This window comes from Pan troglodytes, chromosome 1 (genome assembly GCF_028858775.2).
Source record: "Pan troglodytes isolate AG18354 chromosome 1, NHGRI_mPanTro3-v2.0_pri, whole genome shotgun sequence".
NCBI lineage: Eukaryota > Metazoa > Chordata > Mammalia > Primates > Hominidae > Pan > Pan troglodytes.
The window spans coordinates 228,304,929-228,328,967 of NC_072398.2; the positions used below are offsets into that span (position 1 = coordinate 228,304,929).

Here is a 24,039-nt window from a genome sequence, read left to right on the forward strand (position 1 = left end):
CTGGGCCCAGGCCTCCCAGCCACGTGTGCCCAGCTGTTTGTAGGTCCTTTGAAGGGCTGTGTGCCAGGTGTTTGTGCGCCCCCGTGTGGGGCCGATGACAGCTGTGCACCTGGTGTCTTCGTGTGCCTGGCTGCCAGCGCGTGTGCCCTGTGCGCTGTGTGTGCCGCGGGGTCCGTGTCTGTGGGGGGGTCCCTGTGTACAAGGGGTGTGTCTCCAGGCCTGTGCTCTCATGTGTGCGGCCAGCCCCCCGCGTGCATGCGGGGCAGCATTTATTTGCACTTGTGCACATAGTAGCCTGTGAGGTAGCCCAGGATGAAGATGATCCAGAAGAGGGCCACGCCGCCCAGCACCTTCATGGCGATGCCCAGCTTGCCCGTGCACAGCCTCTGGGAGATCCTGGGGTGAGAACCAACTGGAGGTGAGCCCCAGGCCAGGGCCGCATGAGGGGCCCCCTAAGTGGACTGTGGCCGTTGGTCTGGGTCAGGGGGAGGGGCCTGGGCGCTCTGCTGGAGTCAAGAGGAAGCTCTCCCCGCCCACAGCCAACCAGAGGGAAGGCCAAAGGCTGCGGTTTGCTGAGCCGCTGGACCGTGGGCTCCCAGCCAGGATGGGGTGGAGGGTGATGGGGCCGGTAGCAGGGGTTAGGGCAGGCGTCTCTGGAGGGAGACACCAGCCTGCTATGGCTGGCAGGCTGCCCTCAGGCCCCTCACCTGCGGCAGCGCGAGGCCTCTTCTGTGCTGGACACAGCCCCTAGGCTGACTCCGTCCGTGCTGCCGTCCCCCCACCTACTATAGTGGACGTGGCTCTCCTGGGGCTGCATGCTGTGGGGCTGCAGCGGGAGGGGCGGGGCCTTCTCGGTGGGGAGATCGAGACAGGTGGCCAGGCTGTGGCTTCACTGTAAAACAAGCGGATGGAGGGCGGCAGTCAAGACCCCCTCTGGGGCTGCTGTTAGGGGAGGGGCACTAAGGGTCGGGGGCTGACTCCCTCACCGGGTCTGTCGCCTGACTTAACAGGTGACCTAGACACAAAGTGGTAGAGTCATTTGCCCAGGGTCAGGCCGGGAGGATGGGACCAAGCGAGAATTCCATCTCAGGCCAAGCCCTGACCTCAGGCATGTGGGAGGCCAGTGTTTCCTTCCAGCACACTCCAGGAGCCTCCCTTCCCCGGTGCTTTTATCAGAGAGCCTGCACAGCCTGCCACCCTCAAGAGACGAGGACATTGTGGCCCAACCTAGGCTGCAGCCCCTGATAACTGTCCCCCTCCTTAACCCTGCCCGATAAGGCGCCTGCTGGCCTCTGGGGAGGCTGGCCAGGGGAGGGGGTGGGTGGGGCAGGGCAGCAGGTCCGGGGCAACGGCTGGTACAGCTAGACCGGTCCCTGTCTGGGGAGGATGCGTGGCTGGCCCCAGGCAGTGGCAGCAGCTGTGTCCTCAGCCTGTGTGGGTTGCAGCCCCTCCCCCACCCACACCTCTAGGAGGGCTGGGGCTTGGGGGGCACGATGCACTGAGCACGGGGCCAGGGTGGATTCAAGGCCTTGGGGAGGCCCTACAGAGACAGGAGGGTCGTAGGGCTGGGTGGCTGCCCAGAGCAGGAGGGGCCCAGCCCCAAGGCCAGCTCCCTGCTGGGCTCCAACTCCTGCAGACCTGGGACTCATCTTTGCATCTCAGCACTCAGCTCGGTGCCTGGCAGCCCAAGTGCCCAGAGGGGCGAGGAGACCACGGGGACTGAGCAGGAACTCCAAGCACTAGCACAGCTGCCCGGCCGGCCTGAGCCAGCCCGGACTCTAAGCACCTCCTTTACCCTCTGGCCTCTGTTTCGACCTCCTATTTACCTAAGGGGGTGTGGGGGTGGAGGAGTTGGAGGGGGCACGAGAAGTTGACAAGCCACCCAGGCTGTGGGACTGGGGTCAGCTCTCTGGTCTGCTGGGCCCCCAGTGTCCCCTCTCAGCATCTGGCCCCCAGGAGTGGGGTACTCGGGCAGGCAATGGCAGGCCCCTCACTTCTAGGGGCTGAGGCTTTGCTGGGCCCCCTCCAGCGGGGAAGGCTGACCTTCCTCCCAGGTCATCGGCACAGAGGCCGAAAGGCACAGCAGCCACTCCCCTGCAAGAAGCCAGCTCAGAAACTCAGGCCCAGAGAAGCCAGCTCAGAAACTCAGGCCCCAGGCAGTTCTGAGACTCGTGGCACTTCTGTGTCTGCCTTTCCCCAAAGCCCAGAGAGGCAGAAGGAGCTGTCTCAAAGCCATAAAGTGTGCCTTCGGTGGGAGCCCTGGCTCAGTGCAGCCTGGCACTCAGGCCCGGAGAGGCCCAGCCTCTACTGGAGTATGGGTGCTGTTTTCCCGGAGCATGTGGAGCGGTCAGCTGCCTACCCGAGGTTCACGCCCTCTTGCCTGGTGTGCAGAATCCCATTCTGGTCCCAGCAGCAATGTGCCAGCCCCAGGTAACAGCCATGACCAGGGTAAGACAAGCTTAATACCACCACCCCTGCTTTCCCAAGTCACCCAGCTGGGGTCCAGGAGCCAGGGTGCAGCAGGGGATGGGAGAGTTTTTGCTTCTGTGAAAGCAGCAGCAGCCACCTCCTTCTTCCAGCCTCGACGTGATGGCTGGAGCTGCTGGAGCTGCAGCAGCCGCCTTGCAACCCGACATCCACGCAGCATTAGTCTCCGGAGTGCTGAGTCTCCAAGTCCACAGCAGCAGCCCACCATGGGCCTCCCGGTGGGAGGGGTCAAGCCCAGTGTGTTCAACTCTGGGATCATGGGTTCCTGTCTTGCTGACGTAGAACACGTTGTTCCCAAGTCACCCCGGTGCACAGCCACCAGAGCCGGCCCTTGAGGCTGGCCTCCCTCACTTGCTCAGTAAACGTCTCTCCACACTCATGTGATGGTCACAGGTGTGGCGGCAGGAACCCATCAGGGACTCCCCTCCAGGCCCTGGGAGGCTCCCGGATCCTGGCACCTCCTGGGGGCTTGTGAGTGCAGGAAGGCCCTAGGTACACAGGCGCCCCTCCATAGACCTCTTCACCCCACAGCGCCTCAGGGCCCCACACTTACCCGGAGAACCTTGCCTGAGGGCTGGGGCCTCTGGGCCAGGTTGCGGTCAGGGCCTGGCCAGCGGCCCGCACCTCCCAGCGGGGCAGGTCGTGGGCTGAGGTGCGGCAGACGCCTCGAGCCTAAAAAAATAAAGGTGACCGGAGAAGCCAATCTTGCTATGGGCCGGGAAGGGAAAGTGGCTGGTGTCGGGGGTCCCCAGCAGCCACAAGGAGCCGGGCAAGGAGCCGGGCGGGCAGTTCCGGCCCTGGCCCCGCACCGCGGGTTAGGCCGGTGGGGGTCAGTCCAGGGCACGCCCCCAGCCCCCGCCAGTTCTCAGCCAGCGAGGCCGCGCACAGTCGCACCTGCCCACTGCGGCCGCACCGGGAAGCCGCAGCCCGGACCCCGCGCGCCTCACCTGTGTCCCCGCGTCTCTGGGCTCCGCAGGGGTCGGGCCTGGGCAGGGAGCGAGGGCGGGGGCGGGGCCACGCGGGGAAGGGCTGGAGCCAGCAGCGGGGAGGTGTCTGGTCCGGAAGGTGGCGGGGCTAGAGTGGTGGGCGGGGCCATGCGGGGAAGGGCTAGGGCCGCAGCGGGGAGGCGCCTGGTCCAGAAGGGGCCGGGGGCGGGGCGAGAGGGGGCGGGGCGAGAGGGGGCGGGGCCATGCGGGGAAGGGCTAGGGCCGCAGCGGGGAGGTGCCTAATCCAGAAGGGGCTGGGGGCGGGGCGAGTGGGGCCGGGAGACCCCTCGTCCGGAAGGGGCCGGGGCTCTAGGCCGCCCAGCCCCGGGGCCAGAAGGTGCAGGGGGGCCGGGCAAGGTCTGCAGAGGGCTGCACTTTCTGCCCCCAGACGGCTCGCCCTTGGGGCCTCCAGGGTCCCCGACCTCCTTCACCCCTGCTGGAGCCCCTCCGACGCCACGAGCCCCCCAGCCCCGCGGGGACCCGGCTGCAGCGCCGACGAGACTGCGGGAGGCTCTGGGCGCGTCTGGGCCTGAATGCTGGGTTCGGGGACCCGGCAGCGGGGACCGTCCTCCTCCGGGGCTTGAGGGGCGTGGCGCCCGCACGTGGCCCACGCTCGGTGCTCGCGGCGGGAAGGGAAGCAGGTGTGGGTGGGGAGCAGAGAAGGGTGATGGGGAGAGTCCCTTCCGAAGGTGTTCAGGCGCCCAGAGCCTCAGAGGCGCCGGGGAAGCGTCAGGGACCACAGGCACCGTTCCCGTGCGTAAAGCTTTCCTTCCAGGAGCGGGGGGATGGGAACAGAGCCCCCCACCCTCACCATCTTCCAGAGGGGTCCTCCAGCAACAGAGTGCCCCAGCCAGGAGAGCCCCCGGGGCAGAAGGTCACAGACCCGCTCTGCTCAGTAGGCGTGAGGTCTGTGCTGAGTGCTGGGCGGACACCCGGCTCAGGCCTCTGGCAGCCTGGTGCCTCAAGGGGACCTGTTAGGAGCTAGGGGCACAGGCTGGTGTGCTGACTCCCTGTGAGTGAGCTTTGGAATGGGGAGTGTCCCTGTAGCTCAAGGTCGCAGAGGAGAGTAGGCCCCCGCGTGGATCCCAGAGAAGAAAAAGGTGGGACAGTGCCAACAACGGGGTTTAATTCTGAGTCTGAGAGCAGGACGCATGGTGGGGGTGGGTGGTTCTGGAGCTGGGCCCCGGCCTCTGCTGGGCTGACCGTATTTGGGGGCCTGGCTGGGCCTACTTGGAGGTCCCCTTCTTGGATTTGCTGGTCAGGAAGGCCTCTGACTGTTGCAGGGGGGGCACTTTGACGCCTTTCTGCTTCAGCTGATTATAGTAGTCGCTTCTCTCTGAGATAATTCTCTACACAAGAAACACAGCCGTCGAGGTGGCCTTCCCAGTTCCTCACCTTGGCCTTGAGGCCGGTCTGCACAGTCCATGCCAGCTGCCCGGGACGCCACCCTCTCCTCCTCCTCCAGAGGGGCTTGCTGCAGCAGGGGTGTGCTGGTGAATACTTACAACCGGCTCTCCAGGGGGAGAAAAAACAAACAACGCTCGGCTTTGTGGCGTTGCCAGTTTCTGTGGTGGGAATATTCCCACAGTGGCTGATTTTCAGCCACGGAAGTGAAGTCACAGAATGCGGAGCCGGGGGCAGGTGCACACCACCAGCCCGCAGAAACCTGCACTAAGTCCCTTCTTCAGCCCTCTTAGAGTTGTGAGGAGCCCCAGACTCCTAGAGATCTTTGAGGTCGTCACATCTGTCCCTCAAGTCCCTTGTCCTGTACAGAGGGAATGTTGTCCCCACCTCTCTTCCATTCTCCTCTCTGGGCCGTTGCTGGTTCATGTCAGGCTATGGCAAGCAAGCAAAGGTGCTCTTCCCTGGCTACTGTGCGGTGGGAATAACTCCCTCCATCCTCTGTCTTCCCTCTTCTCTTCCTCTTTCTCTCCCCTTCCTCCTCCCCTCCCCCAGACAACAGTACCAAGGCCGAAGAGACCTCTCTCCACATTACAGCTCTGCAGGAGAGGCACTGTCCAGGGCCCCCACACTCTGCAGAGGAAGGGAACCAGGCCCCAGGAACGTGGGTGCTCGAAGGTCAGGGGCACACACTGGGGTTTAAGGGCAGCCCCAGAGGGTGAAGTGTGGGTCTTGGGAACAAAAGCAGCTCCTGGTGAGAGGTGACCCCTTCGTAGCACACGGCCCCACACAGAGCCATAGCCGGTGCCCGGCTCCCAGAGCTCTGAGTCTTACGACACCTTGCAGGTGAGCATGCGCTCTCCATCACAGAGGGAGGCATCTATGGCTCAGAAAAGTGAGTGTGTGGCCCCCAGCTGGTGGGTGGTGACCCCCTCATGCCCAGTGACCCCAAGGCCTGAATTCTCCTATACCCCTCTACTTCTCCGAGGCCCCTGCTTGGGGACCCCTGGTCAGGAAGGAGCCCAGGAGGCTGTGGCCGGGGTGGGAGGGGTCTGCACCAGGGCCCTGGATCAGTGGGTGGTGATACCAGCGGAGGGGACCAAGCTGGACAAAGCCAGGGCTGGGCTCCTGCTGTGGGAGAATCTTTGTGACCTGAGCGGCTTGTCCCCTCTCCACAGCGCTCAGGATGGGTTGTGGCAGTTACTGCTGGTCTCTGATGCCCGTCCCCCGTTTTGCTGAGAGTAGCTAAGACTCTGTGCCATGCCCCCACCTGCCTTAGGATGATTTGATCCCCTCTGCCTGAGCAGAGAGAAAGGAGGGTCCTGGAGTCCAGGTGAATAGGTGACACAGGTAGGATGAGAACAGAGTCCCTTGAATCTAGTCTAGGCCCCCCAAAACCCCCTACCACAGCTCTGGCCTGGGGGGCTGGGGCCCAGATAGAGGCAGCTGAGCTTAGGGGTATACCTGCAGGGCTTCCAGGATGTCATTGTCAGAGATCTCGTTGGCCAAGGACTTGGTCCCGGAGATGCTAAAGGTGGCCTGGATGATGTTATTCCTTAACCTCTCGAGCTATGAGCAAAGGGACAACACCATCATTCGCCTTTACCCAAGAAGGCACCTGGCCAGTGGGCTGCACCCCCCACCACCTTATTTTTTATGGACCTGGAAGGAACAGCTCACCCTCACTTTTCATGGCTTTAGAAACTGGAAACAGGTGCCAGAGAAGTCAATGTGGATTGTCTGAGAGCTAGGAGGTGCCGGATCCAACCCCTGACCCTGTGCGGCCCAGCCCCAAAGCCCAAAGACTCTCCTACACCAGGTGGGCTTTTCTAATTGGAAAGTAAAACCTACACACACACATATATATATTTTTAAACCAACAAACCAAAATGGTACAGAAGCCGCACGTAACCCCTGGACCATCCTCCACTGCCCAGGGGAGCTGCAGTGAGCGGACTTCCTGGCCCTTGGGGACACTCTCACTTTAGGCATTTAACAGTGTGCTGCTGGTGCTTTCTCCTTTCCATGCTGACTAGGAGGTGTCTGTGCCATGGACAGCAGCGTTGAACCTGGCCCCCGCGCACAGACCCGGAAGGCGTTCTCGTCTTCTGCTGCCATGAAGATCCTTGTCTGCCTGTACACCCACAGCCGCCTCCCCAGAGGTAGCTAATCGTGCCTCCCAGGAAGCTGCAGAGGAAACCCCTCCAATCTGCACCCCAGGAGCCTCAGACAGGAACCCCTCGAGTTATGCGGCACGCTCAGCACGAGTTCCTCGTCCAGAAACCCTGACGACGCAGAGGTGCCCCACAGGAGCCGGGCCCAAGAGGTTCAGCCTTGCCTCCGAGTGGAAGCATGTCCACACTGCCGCTCGGACAGGTTTAAGTGACAGCAGGAATGTCATGGGCCCCTGGCCTGTGTGAGGAGTGGAATCCTTTCCTTCTTTCCAGTATTTATTGAGCGCCCAACTTTGTACAAACACCGTGCCAGGTGCTGGAGGTCGTGAGGTCACAAGGGGCTGGGCCTCTGTACTGGGGGTGCCTCCCTAGGGTAGAGGTTGGCAGCTACCCGGGGTGTCCAGCCTCACTTCCCCACACCCGTGGGGCCTCACCATCAGGCTTGGCGCTAGTTCCTGCTCACCCGGACTTAGCTTCACAATATTTCTCAGCTCAGCTTTTCCAGGCTCGACCAGGTCAGTGCAGGCTGGTGCACAAATGGACACACCTAGACCACCTCTAGTCTAACGTTTTCACCAGGACTACGGCTGGATCCCAAACTGTTTTATCAAGGGATACCAGGGGTGGGTGCCTCAGTCTGACCCAGCCGGAAGGAGGTGGACTCAAGCAGGAAAGAGGACGCAGTTGAGTTGCAGTTGGCATTTCTGGTGGGGACCTGACTTCAAAAGCCTCCATACATGACCTTGACCTTTGCTTAATTTTGGATTCTAAATCAAGGTCAGGGCCAGGCACGGTGGCTCACACCTGTATTCCCAACACTTCGGGAGGCCAAGGCAGGCAGATTGCTGGAGCCCAGGAGTTCAAGACCAGCCTGGACAGCATAGTGAGACCGTCTCTACAAAAACCTTTTAAAATTGGCCAGGTATGGTGGCACATGCCTGTGGTCCCAGCTACTCAGGAGGCTGAGGTGGGATGATGACAGCTTGAGCCTGGGAGGGCAGGGCTGCAGTGAGCTGTTATCACCCCACTGCACTCCAGACTGGATGACAGAGAAAGACCCTGTCTCAGAAAAAAAAAAAAAAAAATGGTCAGCTCTTTATTGATTTCCTTTTTGGCACGGGGCCCTCACAAGCAGGGCACACTCTGGCCTTGCTCACGTTTCATATGACACCCCAGTGGAGCCCTGCAGTTGAGACTGCCAAATCCCAGCACCACCGCAAAGCAGGTCTGCTGTCCAGGGGGACTGTTCATCCTTTCCTATTTGTCTACTAAGTGAGGATCATGATAACTACTTCGCAGTCTGGTTAAAGGAGCTACATGACTTTGATACCAAGAAGGTACTTAGAATGGTGCCTGGCCCAGCAAGCACGCTATGATTCAGAGATAGGGAGGGCAACACCATGCCTCCCTATCCAGGCACCCTCCTCCTTTCCAGCCAGTGATCCAACCCCTTTGCAATGCAACCCAAGACCCGCAGCCCTGCCCATGGGGCTCCGCCCACCACTGCCATTGACAAACATTTCCGGGCTACTCTGTTGCACTCTCACTCCGTCCTCTACCCACATTTCTTGAGTGTCAACTCTGTGTGGATGCTGGTGTACACGGCAGAACCAGCCCAAGCCCCAGCGTACTCAGACCCCGGTTCTACCTCGGTGGACGGTGGGCAGAGGCCCGGGTGCTCGGCCGCCAGCTGCTGGGACAGACCCTCAGGAGGAAGGGCTGGGCATACCCTGGACTGGGAGCTCTCCAGGGCCACGCGGGTGTGCTGCTCTGCCTGCTGAATCATCTCCTTCTTGCTCTGCAAATCCTCCTGCAGCTGCTTCCACCTCTGCAGGTGGTTCTGGTCCAGTTCCACCTGCTCCTGCAGCTGGCTGACCTTGGTGTCCAACTCTGAGATGACGCGGTCCCGCTTGGTGAGCTTTCTCTCCAGTTCCGACACTTGCTGGGGACAGCCGGGGAGAAAAAAGAGGTGGGGTCATTTCGCCCAACCTGAGTATGTGTGGTACCCATCCACTTTTTCCTAAAAGATGGCCGGCGGCCAGGTGCAGTGGCTCACGCCTGTAATCCCAGCACTTTGGGAAGCTGCGGTGGGCGGATCATGAGGTTAAGAGATTGAGACCAGCCTGACCAACATGGTGAAACCCTGTCTCTACTAAAAATACAAAAATTAGCTGGGCATGATGGCAAGTGCTGGTAGTCCCAGCTACTCGGGAGACTGAGGCAGGAGAATCACTTGAACCCAGGAGGCGGAGGTTGCAGTGAGCTGAGATCACACCACTGCACTCCAGCCTGGTGACGGAGCAGGACTCTGTCTCAAAAAAAAAAAAAAAGGACTGGCAACGCTTGCTGGGTCCCTCCAGTCCAGTCTGGACCCAGCAATTGCGAGGAGCCTTCTGTGTGGACATGGGGTGCAGAGATGTGTCGAGTGGCATGCTACCGAAGGGGCCCTGGCTCGGCTGTGAAGATGCTCCAGCCCCGTCTTGCCCTTCGCTGTGTTGGGACTTACAGCAAGAACAGTGGCCTGGCTGATCATTTAACGACACCCAGGCTGTCACCTGTCGGAGGAGCTGGTTGTCCTTTTCAATGAGCCCCATCATCTCTTGGTGTTTCTTATCTTCTCGGAGGTTGGAGAACTGGAAGGAGACAGAAGGGTTGGCTTGGGGGACTCCCAGGTTTAGATAACAGACTGAATTCCGGCATCTAACTTTTTTCCTTCCCCAAAGCTCCCTAAAATAATAGCAGCGGGATTTCTATTGAAGGCAGGGAGAAGAGGAGAAGAAAAAGGACTAAAAATATTTTGGAGAGTTTGAAGGTGGCTGAGTGGTATCTGACATCCCAGATCCAAGAAAGCCAAATAGCCGGCAGTAGGAAAAGCAGAAAATAAGCCCAATTCACACTTGAGTTCCTAAAAGTCTCAGACATTGTTGGTCCGGGTTCTTCTAAACATGGAGGCTAAAATGAGGATGATTGGTGGAATGTTATTTCAGAAATGAAGAGCCCTAGGCCACGTGCAGTGGCTCACACCTGTAATCCCAGCACTTTAGAAGGCTGAGGTGGGTGGATCACTTGAGGTCGGGAATTTGAGAGAAGCATGGGTAACATAGATCCTATCTCTACAAAAAATAAGAACATTGGTTGGGTGTGGTGGTGTGCACCTGTGGTCCCAGCTCCTCAGGAGGCTGAGGCGAGGGGATCACCCGACTCTGGAGAGGCTGAGGCTGCAGTGAGCTGTGATCACACCACTGAACTCCAGCCTGGGTGACAGAGTGAGAACCCATCTCAGAAAAAAAAAAAAAAGGAGAAAAGAAAAGAAAAGAAACTCTCCATTAAAATGCCAAAGCAAAGCACACTGCTCTGCCAGGGAGCACAGAGTGGTCAACTGTGTGCTCAGAGTCCAGTCAACTCGAACATTGGAGCAAAGCTCTCAGATGAATGACAGACACCAAAAGCAAACTTTAAAAGGGAACTTGTAGGAAATAGAAGTGGTGCAAGAAGTTAGAAAACTAACAGTATGATGAACTCTGTCATCAAGGGAAAACACTGCAATTGTGAAGCCAAACAAGAGTGCGCTTCAAAAAAAGAAAAATGGAACATTCAGAGAACATCAGAGTAAAATATTATAACAAAATGAAAAGAGCTGTTGATAAAGTTAAGGAAATCTTCTAGAAAGTATCTGTAAGAGACAAAGAGACAAAAAGGTTGAGATAACAGATAAAACAAGAGCAGGACAGGAGGTCCAATAGTGTGAGAGAAGGCCATAAAAAAAACAATAAAACCAAAGAAAATTCCAGAACTAAAGGACATGAGTTTCCAGATGGCTGCTGAGTGCCCAATACAACAGATGAAAACACGCCCTCAATAAAGCACAACTCTGGGAGGTTTCAGATCACCTGGGACAAAGATAGGATCTTACAACTTTCCAGAGAGGAACAACCAACACAGAAGGAACCATGAACGCCTTTGGACTTATCATCGGCCAACCTGGAAGACAACAGAGGAAGGCCTCTGTGATGCTGAAGGAAAATGGTTTTCAAACAGGGATGCTATATCCAACCCAGATGTTATGAGGGTGTAGAGTAAGGACATTTGCCAACATATCCTGTCCCCAAAACTTTACCCCTGTTCATCCTTTTTTTTTTTTTTTGAGATGGAGTTTTGCTCTTGTCGCCCAGACTGGAGTGCAATGGTGCAATCTTGGCTCACTGCAACCTCCTTCTCCTGGGTTCAAGCAATTCTCCTGCCTTGGCCTCCTGAGTAGCTGGGATTACAGGCATCCACCATCACACCGGTTAATTTTTGTATTTTTAGTAGAGCTGGGGTTTCACCATACTGGTCAGGCGGGTCTTGAACTCCTGACCTGAGGTGATCCACCTGCCTCAGCCTCCCAAAGTGCTGGGATTACAGGTGTGAGCCATCGTGCTCAGCCTCATTTATCCTTTTTGATAAAACTACTGGAGGATGTGCTCCACCAAAAATAAGTGAAGAGGGCAAGAAAGCAAAAGGGATGGGATGCAGCAGTTTTAAAGTTGTGGTTTATGAATCTTAGTACTGTTCTGTAAAACTTATTTTATTTATGTATGTGTGTGAGACAAATAACTGTCCTAATGATGTCGGTGCAACATTGATTGTGATAGAATGATATGAGGAGAAGGGTGGATGGAAAGGCTGCCCTTGTGTGTGTTGGGGGGCGGTGGCAAGGGAGGAAAAAAAGGAAGCATTAAATAATGTTAAGATGGAGAACAATCTAGAATGGCCATTATGAGCATGCTATTTAGAGATTTGGAGATAGATTCATAAAGAATGTGCTGGAAGAATTTAAAATGATGCCTTAGGAGAGGGCGAATGAGAGGGAGGAGGTCAGAGGCTCCTGGTTTTCATGACAGGCCTCGTGGAACTATTTGATTCTTTAAGCGATGTGCATGAATAACTTCGATAAGAGTAAAAACCTAAAACGCTCAACAAAAACGACAAGAGTGGGCTCAGTGGAGTAGCAGTCTCTCTAAGCACGGATAGAGCGTTCTGACCCCCAGGACTCCGGGGCCAGGAGATGCTTGAGGAGTGGCCAAGAGCACAGCAGCTCAGGAGACAGGGACACGTGCTTCCAGCCCAGGGGCAGGGCAGAGCTGTGGCTGGGCACATGGGCTCCAGCCTCCCACACACCTTGGGGAATCCTAGCGGGGCTGCTATCAGCTGCACAACCCTGGGCCAGCTGCCTGGACGCCCCAGGCTCAAAGTCTCCATCAGTAGATGGGACGGGCAGCGCCTGCCCCGAGCTGCCGGGGGTTAATGAAGCCTGGGGCCCGTGCTCGTGGAGCGGAGGCCGGTACTGAGCGCACGGCCACCTTGTCGGTCATGGCTTGTAGCTGCTGCCTCCGCTCTCGGAGCTCCTTCTGCAGCGTCTCATTTTCCGTATTGATCTTTCGCAGCTGGGTTTCTTGGAAATCCACTTGTTGTTGTAAAGACGCAATCACTCCTGGGCACAGAGGCAGAGGCGGTGAGCAGGAGCAAGCAGGGGCAGTGAGGGACAGAAGGAGAGGGCCGGGCCACTGCGGCAGCTGGGAGGGCTCTGCCAGCCTGGGTGAGGCTGCCGACACCTGCCCCTGCTCCAGCTCACTGACCAGAGCAGGCAGCGTCTGGGCGTCCCAGCTCCTGGGCCGGGAACCACTGAGTGGCCAAAGCCCAGTGCCCCCCGCCGAGGCCCTACCTGTTGCAAGGGAGTATCTGGTCCTGGTGGCCTCCAGGTCGGACTGGAAGTCCAGGATGACCCGCTCGTACTCCTCCAGCTGGGCCAGCAGCTCCTCCTCAAACGACTCGGCCAGGGAGGAGGCCCTTCTCCTGAGGATCCCCTCTTCCTCCGGCAGCTCCCTTTCCTCTGAGTCCTCATCCTTCTCCCCTTCCTCCTCTTCCTCCTCCTCGCTTCCCTCCTCATGCACGGATCCCATCTGGCTCACACCTCCCCTGGCACCCGCGTCCTCCACCCCATCGGGCTCCCCTTCCAGGCCCTGGTCCTCCTCGCCACCTCCCAGGTCGGGCTCCTTGCCCCTCTCCGGTGCCGCAGACTCCTCCTGCATCTGTAAGATGGGTAGGGCAGGGGCTGGGCAGGGCTGCGGGGCACCCCCAGGGCAGGGGGCTCTAATGCTCATGGCGGGGGCACTAGGGAGGGCGTCTCCTTCCAGGCTGCTGCAGGGTCCAGGGAGTGGGGGAGCATCTGCCTGGCAAGGTCACCAACAGTGGCCCAGGCACTGTGGCCTCTGTCACGGGTCCTCCCTCTGTCAGGAGACTGCACCTGACCTGTGCCTTCAAGGGGGCTAACGACCCACCCACCTCACCTGCTCCCCTGGAGTGGGGCACCCCAGGTCAGGGCTGCAGCAGGGACATTTGGGGCCTGGGCCTCTTAGTTAAGCAGCCTAGGTGGCTCCTGGGCCCGGGTCCCCCGCTGCGTGCCTGCTCTCCAGGCGGCCCGCACCTGCCACCAGTGCTGCAGCTCCTCCTCATGTCTGGAGAAGGCCTTCAGGAGGCTCAGCCTGCCCGGCTTCAGCGAAGCGTCTAAGATCTGCTCCTGCAAGACGCCCGTGGGACCCTCAGCTTTCCAGCCCCTCCTGCGGCACCCCAGGGACAGCCCACTGCCTGTCCTAGAAGGGACAGCGGCCTCTCATGTCTGGGGAGGGGACCTGCATCCTCCTGCCAAGGGGCTGGGGGATGTGGGTGCTGTGGCAGTGGAGGGCACAGGAACCTGCGGATGGGCAGCTCTGGGGGGCAGTGGGGCTCTAGGCACCCCCAGAGCAGCCCCCAGCAAGCGGCCTTGCAGTAAAGGACAAGGCCAGCCAGCCTTAGACACGCCCACCGTGCATGTCATTGCCTGGGTGGCCCACCCTCAGACACCCACCCAGCAGCCTGGGGAGGACAGAGAGTGGAAGCCCCCGGCTGGCCACCTTTCCCTGCCCCCGCCCTGTGTGTCTAGGCAGCCTTCCCTTGAGGCATTTAGGGCAGTTGGCATGGTCAGGGGCCTTCCCCCTGGTTGCTGCTTCATCTCTGGCCCCCAGCATAAACTCAGGCTGTCTCCTCAGGTGTGAAAGAAATCTTAGGAAGATCAGGTGACCGCCCCTGGGCACAACACAGACCTGCCTCGTCCAGTCCTCTGCCCACACCTAGAGGTGGGGTAGCATCCCCACCTGCATCCCCACCCCTACCCCACCCCCACCCCAACCCCATGCCCAACCTCACAGGGGGCCTCACAGCCAGAGAGTGGGGAGAAGGGATTCCTGGCCAGGGCAGGGTAATACAAGCTACCACTGCAGATGATGCACAGAGCCAGGCCTGGGGAATCTGCCTGCAGGGTGGCCTCCATGCCCCAGGATTTCAGAGGTGAACTCAGCCCTCATTTTATGGATAAGGACCCTGAGCCCCGACAGCGTTGTGCCTTGCCCCATTCAGAAAGCAAGTCAGAAGCCAGGTGCAGGTGCCTAGACATTGGCTCACGGCTCTCATTTGTCATTTTGCGCCTCCATTCACCTCTCCCCCACCTGTTGCATCAGCTCATGGCTCTCATTTGTCATTTCGTGCCTCTGTTTGCCTCTCCCCTGCCTGTTGATCAGAACCCTGAGAACCGGTCCACGTTCCAGTGAGGACCTGATAGGATCCAGGGGGCCTGGGGGTTTGCCAGGGGCCTGTGTGTCACTAGCAGCTTTGGACGCTTTGAAAACAACCGTCTTAGAGCTCTGCGCTGTGCCCCGCTGGGGCTGGCTCACCCTCCTGCCTGGGGACATGGATGTCTCTTGGCCTTTGCCTTTCAGAAGGCATTTCAGCTGCGTCTTCAGGGCCTCCCTCTCCTCCTGGAGCAGCAGGATCTCCCTGTCTTTCTTCTGAACCTGTATCTCCAGCTCAGACAGGCAGTGATCCTGGGCAGAAAACCAAGGGCAGCCCCCGTGGGCCATGCAGCCACACACTCTTCCCCTGACCTGCCTCCAGCCCACCCAGGAGGAGCAGATCTGCTGTTGTGGTACCCCAAAACCCTAGGGTCCCAGGGATTTCAAGATATGTACTGCGGTAAAGAGCTAGCACTACACATCTGGAGATCAAGATGTGCCAGCTCTTTACTGCAGCCATGCCTGGCACCTCCAGCGCCTCTGCACCCATCCTAAGAACAGATCCTAAATCCTCGTCCGAGGAGTTGCAAGGCAGCTTCCCTTTCGGACCTGGCCCGTGGTGTGTCCCTGCACCCCACTATACCACAGGACACCAGTCTTCTTTGCAGCCCCGACACTTAACCGGCAACACCCTCCAAGCTTCCCTAGGGGCCTGTCAGGGAGCTCCTCAAACTTTTGTTCTCAGAATCTCAACTCCCTCAATTCTTCAAAATTAAAGACAAAAATAAAGATGTTTTCAGGCAAACAGAAATTGAAAGAATCTGTGACCAGCAGATCTGAACTTAGAGAAATACTAAAGGGAGTTCTTCAGGTGGAAGGAAAATGATCCCAACAGAATATTCTGGAAGGAAAGATAACTAGAAAGTCCCCTAAATGTTTGGAAAGTAAGTGATAGGCTTCTGTGTAGCCAATGGGTCAAAAAAGAAATCACAAGGAAAGCTAGAAACATTTTAAACTGATAATGAACATCCGGACACATCAAAGCTCGTGGGATGCAGTTAAAGTTGTGATTAACGGCAAATTTATAGCCTTAAAATGCATATACCAGGAGGGAAATGGAAAATCATGACCCAAGTATCTATCTCAAGAGTTCAGAAAAAGAACTAAAATTAATCCCGCAGAAAGTAGAAGAAAAGGAATAAAGATAGGTGTGAAAATTTATGATATAGGAAGGGAGAGAGGGAGAGAGGAGCAAGGGGGAGAGAGAAGAGAGAAGGATAAAGCAAACGTGGCCACATTTAACATTTGGGGAATGGAAAGGTACATGGGAATCTTTGTAGTATGGATTCTTACCACTTTATGCCTGAAATACAAAGTTAAAGGGAAAAAAAAGTGCAGAAATCACATTTCATCACCCAAGCCATGGTCCCGAGACACTCGCACGTCTCAAAATAGTGCAAGGACTGCTGGAAGGGAGATCCGATTTCCTGTTAGAGCTGCCGAGTTTACACAATGCCAGCTGCAAACTTGTTGCTGCAGGTGGCTCTCTTGCCACCAAATGAGAAGAGTTTATCTATGACAGCCCAGACGAAGGCAGAGAGGAGATAAAGAAAAGCCTGATGAGCCCCTTGGAGCTCCTGGAGGCAGCCAAGCCTGCAGCCCTTCCCTTGGATGGTTCATACACACGACCTGGTAAATCCCCTCCCTGCTGCCTGCATGAATAACAACAGCATATCTGCCTGACTCTTGGCTAATGATATGCTCAGCCTATTTCTCAGAAATGAAATTACTTGGTTAAAGGGTAGGAACACTCTTAAAGCAGTGAAATCTATAATAATGTACAGGTAGAGTTGCAGGAGTAAACAAAATGAAGATCATGGACCCCCAGGAGCTGGGACTGGCAAGCCCCCTTGTGTCTCCGTTCAGTCATATGACCCCCCAACGCTTCTGTGCCCTGCACCAACTCACCAACATTTTGTGACTCATGTCCATAATTTTCATCAAAACTTTACCAGTTTCAAAAGAATGCAGAGAAAGAAGGAAACAGACACTAGAGAAAAATCCACAAAATCTAAAGCTGATTCTAAGAGAAGGTTATTAAAATTGATAAAACTCCAATGAGACCAATGGGGAAAAAGAAAGGAGGCACAAGGCAGCCACGTCGGGAATGAGACAGAGGCCGTCCCCACCCTGCCCACACTGCATCAAAGCTAGTAATTATCCTTGTACCACGTACAGCCTTAGGCTGATACATAAAAAATCTTATGTGAAATAGATGCATTCCTAGAAAAACACAGAACACCAAAACTGGAACTAGAGGAAAAACAAAATCTGGATATATTTTTAAATAATTGAATTTGTGATTTTTTTTTTTTTTTTTTTTTGAGACAAAGTCTCGCACTGTCGCCTGGGCTGGCGTGCAGTGGCTCGATCTCAGCTCACTGAAACCTCCGCCTCCTGGATTCAAGTGATTCTCCTGCCTCAGCCTCCCAAGTAGCTGGGATTACTGGCACCTGCCACCACGTCCAGCTTTTTTTTTTTTTCTTTTTTGTATTTTTAGTACAGATGAGGTTTCACTATTTTGGCCAGGCTGGTCTTGAACTCCTGACCTCATGATCCACCCACCTCAGCCTCCCAAAGTGCTGGGATTATAAGGGTGAGCCACTGTGCCTGGCCTGATTTGTGATTTTTAAAACTGCTCCTGTAGGGGCCCAGTACAGTGGTTCACACCTGCTATCCTAGCACTTTGGGAGGCTGAGGCAAGAGGATCACTTGAGCTCAGGAGTTCGAGGCAAACCTGAGCAACATGGAGAAACCTCGTCTCCACAAAAAAATGAAAAAAATTAATGGGCATGGTGGCGTGTGCCTGTGGTCCCAGCTATTCGAGAGGCTGAGGTGGGAAGATTGCTTGAACCCTGGGAGGTCAAGGCTGTAGGGAACTGGGATCACTTCACTGCACTCCAACCTGGGTGACAAAATGAGACCTTGTCTCATAATAAATTAAATAAACAAATTAAAAAATAAAAGTGCCCCTCTAGATAGAGGCTGCCGTGAGCTCTGATCGTGCCATTGCACTCCAGCCTGGGCAACAGAATGAGACCCTTTCTCTAAAAAATAAAGGCTGAGCGCAGTGGCTCATGCCTGTAATCCCAGCACTTTGGGAGGCCGAGGCGGGTAGATCACGAAGTCAAGAGATCAAGACCATCCTGTCCGACATGGTGAAACCCATCTCTACTAAAAATACAAAAATTAGCTGGGTGTGGTGGTGCGTGCCTGTAATCCCAGCTACTTGGGAGGCTGAGGCAGGAGAATTGCTTGAACCCGGGAGGCAGAGGTGGCAGCGAGCTGAATGGCGCCACTGCACTCCAGCCTGGCAACAGAGAGAGACTCCGTCTCAAAAATAAATAAATAAATTAATTAATAAAATAAGAGTGTTCCTGTGAGGAATCCCCAGACACAGAAGCCTTCAATGGCAAATTCTTCAGAATTCAAGGAAGAAATCACATCAGTCTTATACAAACTCTTCCAGAGAATAGAAAAAGAAAAAAGGTGCTGGGTGCAGTGGCTCACACCCCTAATCACAGCACTTTGGGAGGCCAAGGCGAGTGGATCACTTGAGCCCAGGAGTTCGAGACCTGCCTGGGCAACATGGGGAAACCCCATTTTTTTTTTTTTTTTTGAGACGGAGTCTCACTCTGTCACCCAGGCTGGAGTGCAATGGCGCCATCTCAGCCCACTGCAAGCTCCGCCTCCCTGGTTCACACCATTCTCCTGCCTCAGCCTCCCAAGTAGCTGGGACTACAGGCACCCACCACCACGCCTGGCTAATTTTTTGTATTTTTAGTAGAGACGGGGTTTCACGTGTTAGCCAGGATGGTCTCGATCTCCTGACCTCGTGGATCTGTCCACCTCTGCCTCCCAAAGTGCTGGGATTACAGGCGTGTGCCACCGCGCCTGGCCGGGGAAACCCCATTTCTACAAAAATACAAAAAGTAGCCAGGTGTGGTGGCGCACACCTGTAGTCCCAGCTGCTTGGGAGGCTGAAGTGGGAGGACTGCTTGAGCTCAGGGAGCTTAAGGCTTCGGTGAGCTGGGATCACACCACCACACTCCAGCCTGGGTGACAGAGTGAGACCCCGTCTCAAAAAATACTACTACTAATAATAATAAAATAAAAAAAAAAAGAAATAAAAAGAAAAAAGGAACTGTTTTCCAGCCTTTTCTTTCTTTCATTTTAATGAGGCCAGAATAACTTTGATACTAAAATTTGATGACGGAATTATAAGACAGTGAAAATATAGGTTAGTCTTTCTTATAGATTTAAAAAAGAATAACACTACAATGAATCAACTTGTGCATAAATCAAGCTGGTTATTCCTGTTATGATTTTTATTACTTAGAATACATTCTCTGAAGCAGATACTGTGGGTGCAAAGATGTGTGGACGGTTGGAAGTCATGCGTGCCGGTGAGTCTGAGTTCCATGCCGGCGTAACTGCCACCCACTGGGGTGAGGATGGACAGGGGTGAGGAGCTTTGTCAAAGCAGGGGGTCTGGAGGTATTTTAGGCCATGGGGACCTGCTTGATGCAGCTAACCAGATACTAGAACCAGAGCCTGTCAGGGAGCAGGGCTGTCCTCCCAGCCGGACGCAGAGCGAGGGGTGGGGGGCCGGGATTTGCACCCCCTCCGCCAGTACCTTCTCGTGGATGACTGAGAGGTACCAGGGCATCCTCTTTCTCGGGCAGCTCTGAGATGCGACTGAGCTGCTGGTGACCGGACTCAAAGTCTGGGATTTTCTCCTCGTCCGCAAGTAATCGAACTCGCAGATGCTTTTACTGAAGGGAAGGAGGTACCCTGTGGCGACAGCGGAGGCCGAGTGAGAAATGAGACCCTTCCCTGCCGAGCTCCTCTGGCGTCTTCGATGACGACATCCACCCTTCCGAGACTTCCCTCAGAAACCCCTATCTGCCCAGACGGACTCCAATCTGTCTCCTAACTCTTGCCACCCTCATTTTGAGGACACAGTGTGGTGCTGCTGTGAACACGATGGGGCGCCCACACCCAGCACAGCGCGTGCTGACGGAGGGCAGGAAGGTGCGGAAGCTCTGGCCGAGACACCCAGGACAAATGAGCCGGAGCTGGGAGTCGGGACGAGGGGGTCATCCTGATGCTGTCTCTGCACACCTGGTTGCTTGTCCCCTCCTGGAGCCTCAGTTTTCCCATCTCTCTCTTTTTTTTTTTTCTTTTTGAGATGGAGTCTTGCTCTATCTCCCAAGCTGGAGTGCAGTGGCACGATTTCAGCTCACTGTAACCTCTGCCTACCAAATTCAAGCAATTCTCTGCCTCAGCCTCCCAAGTAGCTGGGATTACAGGTGCCCACCACATGCCCGGCTAATTTTTTTGTGTTTTTAGTAGAGACGGGGTTTCACCATCTTGGCCAGGCTGGTCTTGAACTCCTGAACCTCGTGATCCACCCACCTTGGCCTCCCAAAGTGCTGTGATTACAGGCGTGAGCCACTGCGCCCGGCCCAGTTTCTCCATCTTTAAACTGAGAGGAGGGAGGAGATTCTCCACCTTCCTGAGGTCGAGGGGAGCTGGTCACTACAGACTCTAGGTTTCCTCCAGTTAAGGCAAGAAAGGAGACACGGTGCTGGGAATTTCCTCTTGGTAAATGGAAACAGGCACACCTGTCTGCGGGAGCAGTGTCCCGGGGGGTCTCTACCCACAGTGAGGGAGGCACCCATCAGCCTCTGGGTAAAGGCCAAGGGGACAAAACTTTCAACGACGATTTTTACTAAAGACAAGGGGCCACGGTCCTGGGGGGACTGCAGCCTATGCTGTCAGGGAAGGCAGGGCTAGTTCTGCACAAGGGAGGCCCGGAGGCCTTTCTGTGTGAGTCCTCAGGAGGCAGGCAGTCCCGGGAGGGAATTCCGCAGGGCACGAGCAGTGACCCTGCAAGAAGCAGGCCTCGAGCTCAGGGGCCCAGCAGGCGCAGGCAGAGGCCCTAGGGGCTCCCTCACCGTCCACGTTCGTGTCTGAGCCCCGCCTGGCCAAGAACAGGTCCTGGGTGCCTCTCCAGGTCTCCGAGCTGTTGTCAATCTCTCCGGACAAATCGGCCTCAGTGGGTGAACCTGTAGAGTGTTAAAGATGCCATCTGGTGACTGCTGCGGTCTTGTCTCCCCAAGATCTCCAGGGCAGACTCTTATTTATCCTTAAACACCAGGTAGGGACACAGGTGGCTTTTTTTTAATGGATGCATGGGACTGAGCAAGGGCTGAACCAAAGGGTGGGCTTCATCCTCCTGCCTGCCCTGGTGTCTCCACCTCAGCAGACCCGGGTGTGGCTGAATTTCTCTAGCTGATGCCCCCTTTCCCCCGGAGGGGCAGACCCTACTTTCCTTCGGTAAAAATGTGCCTCCTAAAAGTCGAGCGGAAGCTCCCCTGCCTCCAGACCAGCCCATCCAAGGCAGACCCTGTTTCCCCTAAACCATCACAAATTGCCCCAATGGCAGGTGCCTATGAGCAGTATGTAGACGCAGACCCCACGCCCAGGACACCGTGTGGCCCCTCGGCCTCCCCAGAGACCTGCCCACAAAAATGCCTGGTCCTGGAGCCCTGGCCACCGCGGAGACCCTCTTGCTGAGGCAGTGGGGGCCTGAAGCCTAGAAAGGTGGGGGCCCTGCTTCTACCTGATGCTGGCTGAGATTAGTGGACAGCACGGGACCCCCTCCTCCACCCCCCACCCCACCCTTGCTACTGGTTATAGGAATTTAGCTCAAGCTCGCCATCCCTAAGAATGGTGTCTTGTGTGGGGACATGGAACCAGTCCAGGTCCAGGAGCAGATGCTGGGATGAAGCCTTGGCTCTGGGCAGCATCCCCCAGATGCCCATGGAGCTCGGCAGCTGCCTGCTCCAAGCCTCCTGTTCTCATCAGAGCAGTGAAGGGTTTGGACCGGATAGCTGCTAGGGCTCCCCAGGGGCACTGTCCCTAATGAGCTATCTGGCTTTGTGGGGTTCTTTCCTGAAGCTTCCAGAATCTTCAACCATTTCCACTCCCCTAGCCCCTGACCCTACTGAATTTTTAGTGGGTGAAACAATAGAAAAGCAAGAAGGCTGGGAAGACAAATCATAATCATAGTGGCCAGGAGAAGCGGGCCCCCCTCCATCCCCAGCTTCATTGCTGCCCTGGCTCCCTGAGCACAGAGCGGATTTCAAAAGCAGCAGCTGGGGCCACTGTGGAGGCCAACTCTGGCGGCTGCTCGCAGGCTGAAGGGTGCAGGAAGACCTCCCCCGGCCCCTCGACTCTGACAGGCAGTTTCACAGGCGGTCCTGGTCGGGGGCTCTTACCACAGTGGGACATGGATGTGGCCCTGCTGCTGAACTGGGGGCAGTCAGGACGCGTGGGGAAGACCCTTCGAAGTTCCATTTTGGACATGAAGCCGGTGAGGCTGGCGGCATCCTTGGGTTCACTCTGGCAGAGTGGGGAAAATAAGACAGACACGGAAGGCCCCTGACTGTAGGCCAGCCCATCCAAGGGCAGACCCTGTTTTCCCTAAACCATCACAAATCACCCCAATGGCAGGTGCCTATGAGTCGTATGTAGATGCAGACCCCACACCCAGGACACCGTGTGGCCCCTCAGGCCTCCCCAGAGACCTGCCCACAACAACCCCCTGGTTCTGGAGCACTGGCTGCCCACCGAGAGCTTCTTAGGCATCCTGAAGCCTAGACAGACGGGGGCCCTGCCTCTGCCTGACTGCCGGCTGAGATTCACAGACAGGCCCCCCCACCCCACCCACACATGCTGCTGGTCACAGGCACTAAGCCACTCTCCCATTGGGGTTGAAAGGGCCTGCGTGTGTGCAGGCTGCAGCAGTGTGTCCCCTCTGTCCCCTCTCCAGCACACTGGATGCTCAGCAAGAGCCATGCAGACCCACTTTGGAAACCATAGTCCAGCTGGGCATGGTGGCTCATGCCTGTAATCCCAGCACTTTGGGAGGCCAAGGCGGGCAGATCACATGAGGTTGGGAGTTTGAGACCAGCCTGACCAACATGGAGAAACCCCATCTCTATTAAAAATACAAAAATACAAACAAACAAACAAACAAAATTAGCCGGGCATGGTGGCACATTGTAATCCCAGCTACTCTGGAGGCTGAGGCTGGAGAATCACTTGAACCCGGGAGGTGGAGGTTGCGGTGAGCCAAGATCGCACCATTGCACTCCAGCCCGGGTGACAAGAGTGAAACTCCGTCTCAAAAAAAAAAAAAAAAAGAAAAAGAAAAAAAGAAACCATAGTCCACTAGGTCCAGGCAATGCATTCACCCAGGAAGCTGCCAGGAGCCGGGGTGACCATCTCGGGCTCCCCCAGTACACGGTGGCACAGTGTACCTGACCGGCTGAGGTCCCCTTTCACGTTTTCTCCCCTTCACTCTCCTTTTCAAGATGCACCTTGGGAGTCTTGGGGCAAACTGTACATCTTCTCCCCTTGGCCAACCAGAGACACCGGGAGCCAAGGTCTGCAAGAGGGGAGGACCGGCCCAAAGCAGCTAACCCAGAAGAAGCCGGTGGCATGTGGGGACTAAGGCACCAGGCCCTTCAGAAAGGGGAGGACCGCAGGGCTCTTTCCACCCCTAGCGCTCAATTCGTTGCCTGCCTGGAATCCCTCTTTGGTAACCCATCACCAGAAAGCCTGTGGAATGCTTTGTGGGCTGACAGCTCTATGGGCCTTTGGGGAGGAGAAGAAACAGGTCACCTCAAGGCTCGTGGCAGCCCTCCTCCCGGGACCCCATACCGTCTTCCTGTAGTAGCGGCTGATGGTCTGGACCGACTTGCTGAGCGTGTGTGGCTTTTGGTGCAGTTTCCATTCTGGGCACCGGGCGTCCCGGCTGGCCATGCTCTGGAGGAGCACCAGGGCCCTGGCCATCGAGCTGGACATTGAACTGTGCCTCTCAGATGGGCTGGCCTCCTTAGGTAACACGAGGCGTGGGATGCAAAGACCAAGTGAGCTTTGTTGCCTGAATGTGGACCTGAATGAGGACAGGCCCGGCTTTTCCCGTGGATCTCTCTTCAGCCTGGCTTGGGGTGTGGAGGGGAAGATGGCCTCGAACATGAACCTGCTGGCTGGTGCAGTGGGAGGAGATCAGCTTCCAGAGCTCCAGGTCCTGTGGGCTCCTGGGAGCAGTGGTGGCATCACAGATGTCTCCATAGAAACCATTATTGAGCAAAAGGGGCCCGCGGCTGGATGCGCTGGAGGCCAGTGCTGTGACACCAGGTTTTTGAGAAGAGCAAAGCTCAATATTGAAGATTGCCTTCTGGGCTGGGTGTGGTGGCTTACACCTGTAATCCCAGCACGTTGGGATGCCCAGGTGGGAGGAATGCTTGAGCCCAGGAGTTAAACATTTTA

The 24,039-nt window shown here is 56.3% G+C and overlaps 2 protein-coding genes across 5 annotated transcripts; both read right to left on the reverse strand.

Annotated features, from left to right (window-relative positions):
- Positions 1 to 234: 234 nt before the first annotated feature.
- On the reverse strand, positions 235 to 3,549 carry SMIM1 (small integral membrane protein 1). 2 transcript variants are annotated; one of them, XM_003949278.5, is made up of 4 exons: positions 3,435 to 3,549; positions 3,041 to 3,159; positions 708 to 892; positions 235 to 396 (listed from the first exon to the last, which is right to left on the reverse strand). In XM_003949278.5, the coding sequence occupies exons 3-4, from the start codon at positions 815 to 817 to the stop codon at positions 270 to 272; spliced, it is 237 nt and encodes a 78-aa protein (XP_003949327.1). In that variant the 5' UTR covers positions 818 to 892; positions 3,041 to 3,159; positions 3,435 to 3,549; the 3' UTR covers positions 235 to 269. The 2 variants fall into 2 exon arrangements, with proteins under 2 accessions (XP_003949327.1, XP_001160630.2); XM_001160630.8 differs by having other exon boundaries at positions 3,382 to 3,474.
- A 1,028-nt stretch (positions 3,550 to 4,577) lies between these two features.
- On the reverse strand, positions 4,578 to 23,838 carry CCDC27 (coiled-coil domain containing 27). Of its 3 annotated transcripts, NM_001279930.1 has the most exons (13): positions 23,428 to 23,776; positions 21,981 to 22,104; positions 20,655 to 20,765; positions 19,331 to 19,488; positions 14,797 to 14,946; positions 13,515 to 13,607; positions 13,021 to 13,119; positions 12,753 to 12,927; positions 12,391 to 12,521; positions 9,604 to 9,681; positions 8,778 to 8,990; positions 6,339 to 6,443; positions 4,578 to 4,822 (listed from the first exon to the last, which is right to left on the reverse strand). In NM_001279930.1, exons 1-13 carry the CDS (start codon positions 23,743 to 23,745, stop codon positions 4,700 to 4,702), a joined length of 1,878 nt encoding a protein of 625 aa, NP_001266859.1. In that variant the 5' UTR covers positions 23,746 to 23,776; the 3' UTR covers positions 4,578 to 4,699. The 3 variants fall into 3 exon arrangements, with proteins under 3 accessions (NP_001266859.1, XP_016813861.3, XP_063640157.1); XM_016958372.4 differs by having other exon boundaries at positions 12,753 to 13,119; positions 23,428 to 23,838; XM_063784087.1 differs by having other exon boundaries at positions 8,778 to 8,986; positions 9,555 to 9,681; positions 12,753 to 13,119; positions 23,428 to 23,836.
- Between the last annotated feature and the right edge of the window lie 201 nt (positions 23,839 to 24,039).

What these genes read in the sequence shown, in the direction of transcription:
- SMIM1 (XM_003949278.5), bottom strand. Translation starts at nt 817, where the DNA reads ATGCAGCCCCAGGAGAGCCACGTCCACTATAGTAGGTGGGGGGACGGC. An exon ending in GAGGCCTCGCGCTGCCGCAG is followed by an intron (nt 397 to 707) that starts GTGAGGGGCCTG and finishes TTCTCACCCCAG; the next exon opens with GATCTCCCAGAGGCTGTGCA.
- CCDC27 (XM_063784087.1), bottom strand. Translation starts at nt 23,745, where the DNA reads ATGTTCGAGGCCATCTTCCCCTCCACACCCCAAGCCAGGCTGAAGAGA. An exon ending in CACATCCATGTCCCACTGTG is followed by an intron (nt 20,766 to 21,980) that starts GTAAGAGCCCCC and finishes AACACTCTACAG; the next exon opens with GTTCACCCACTGAGGCCGAT. An exon ending in TCTCAGTCATCCACGAGAAG is followed by an intron (nt 14,947 to 19,330) that starts GTACTGGCGGAG and finishes TTTTCTGCCCAG; the next exon opens with GATCACTGCCTGTCTGAGCT.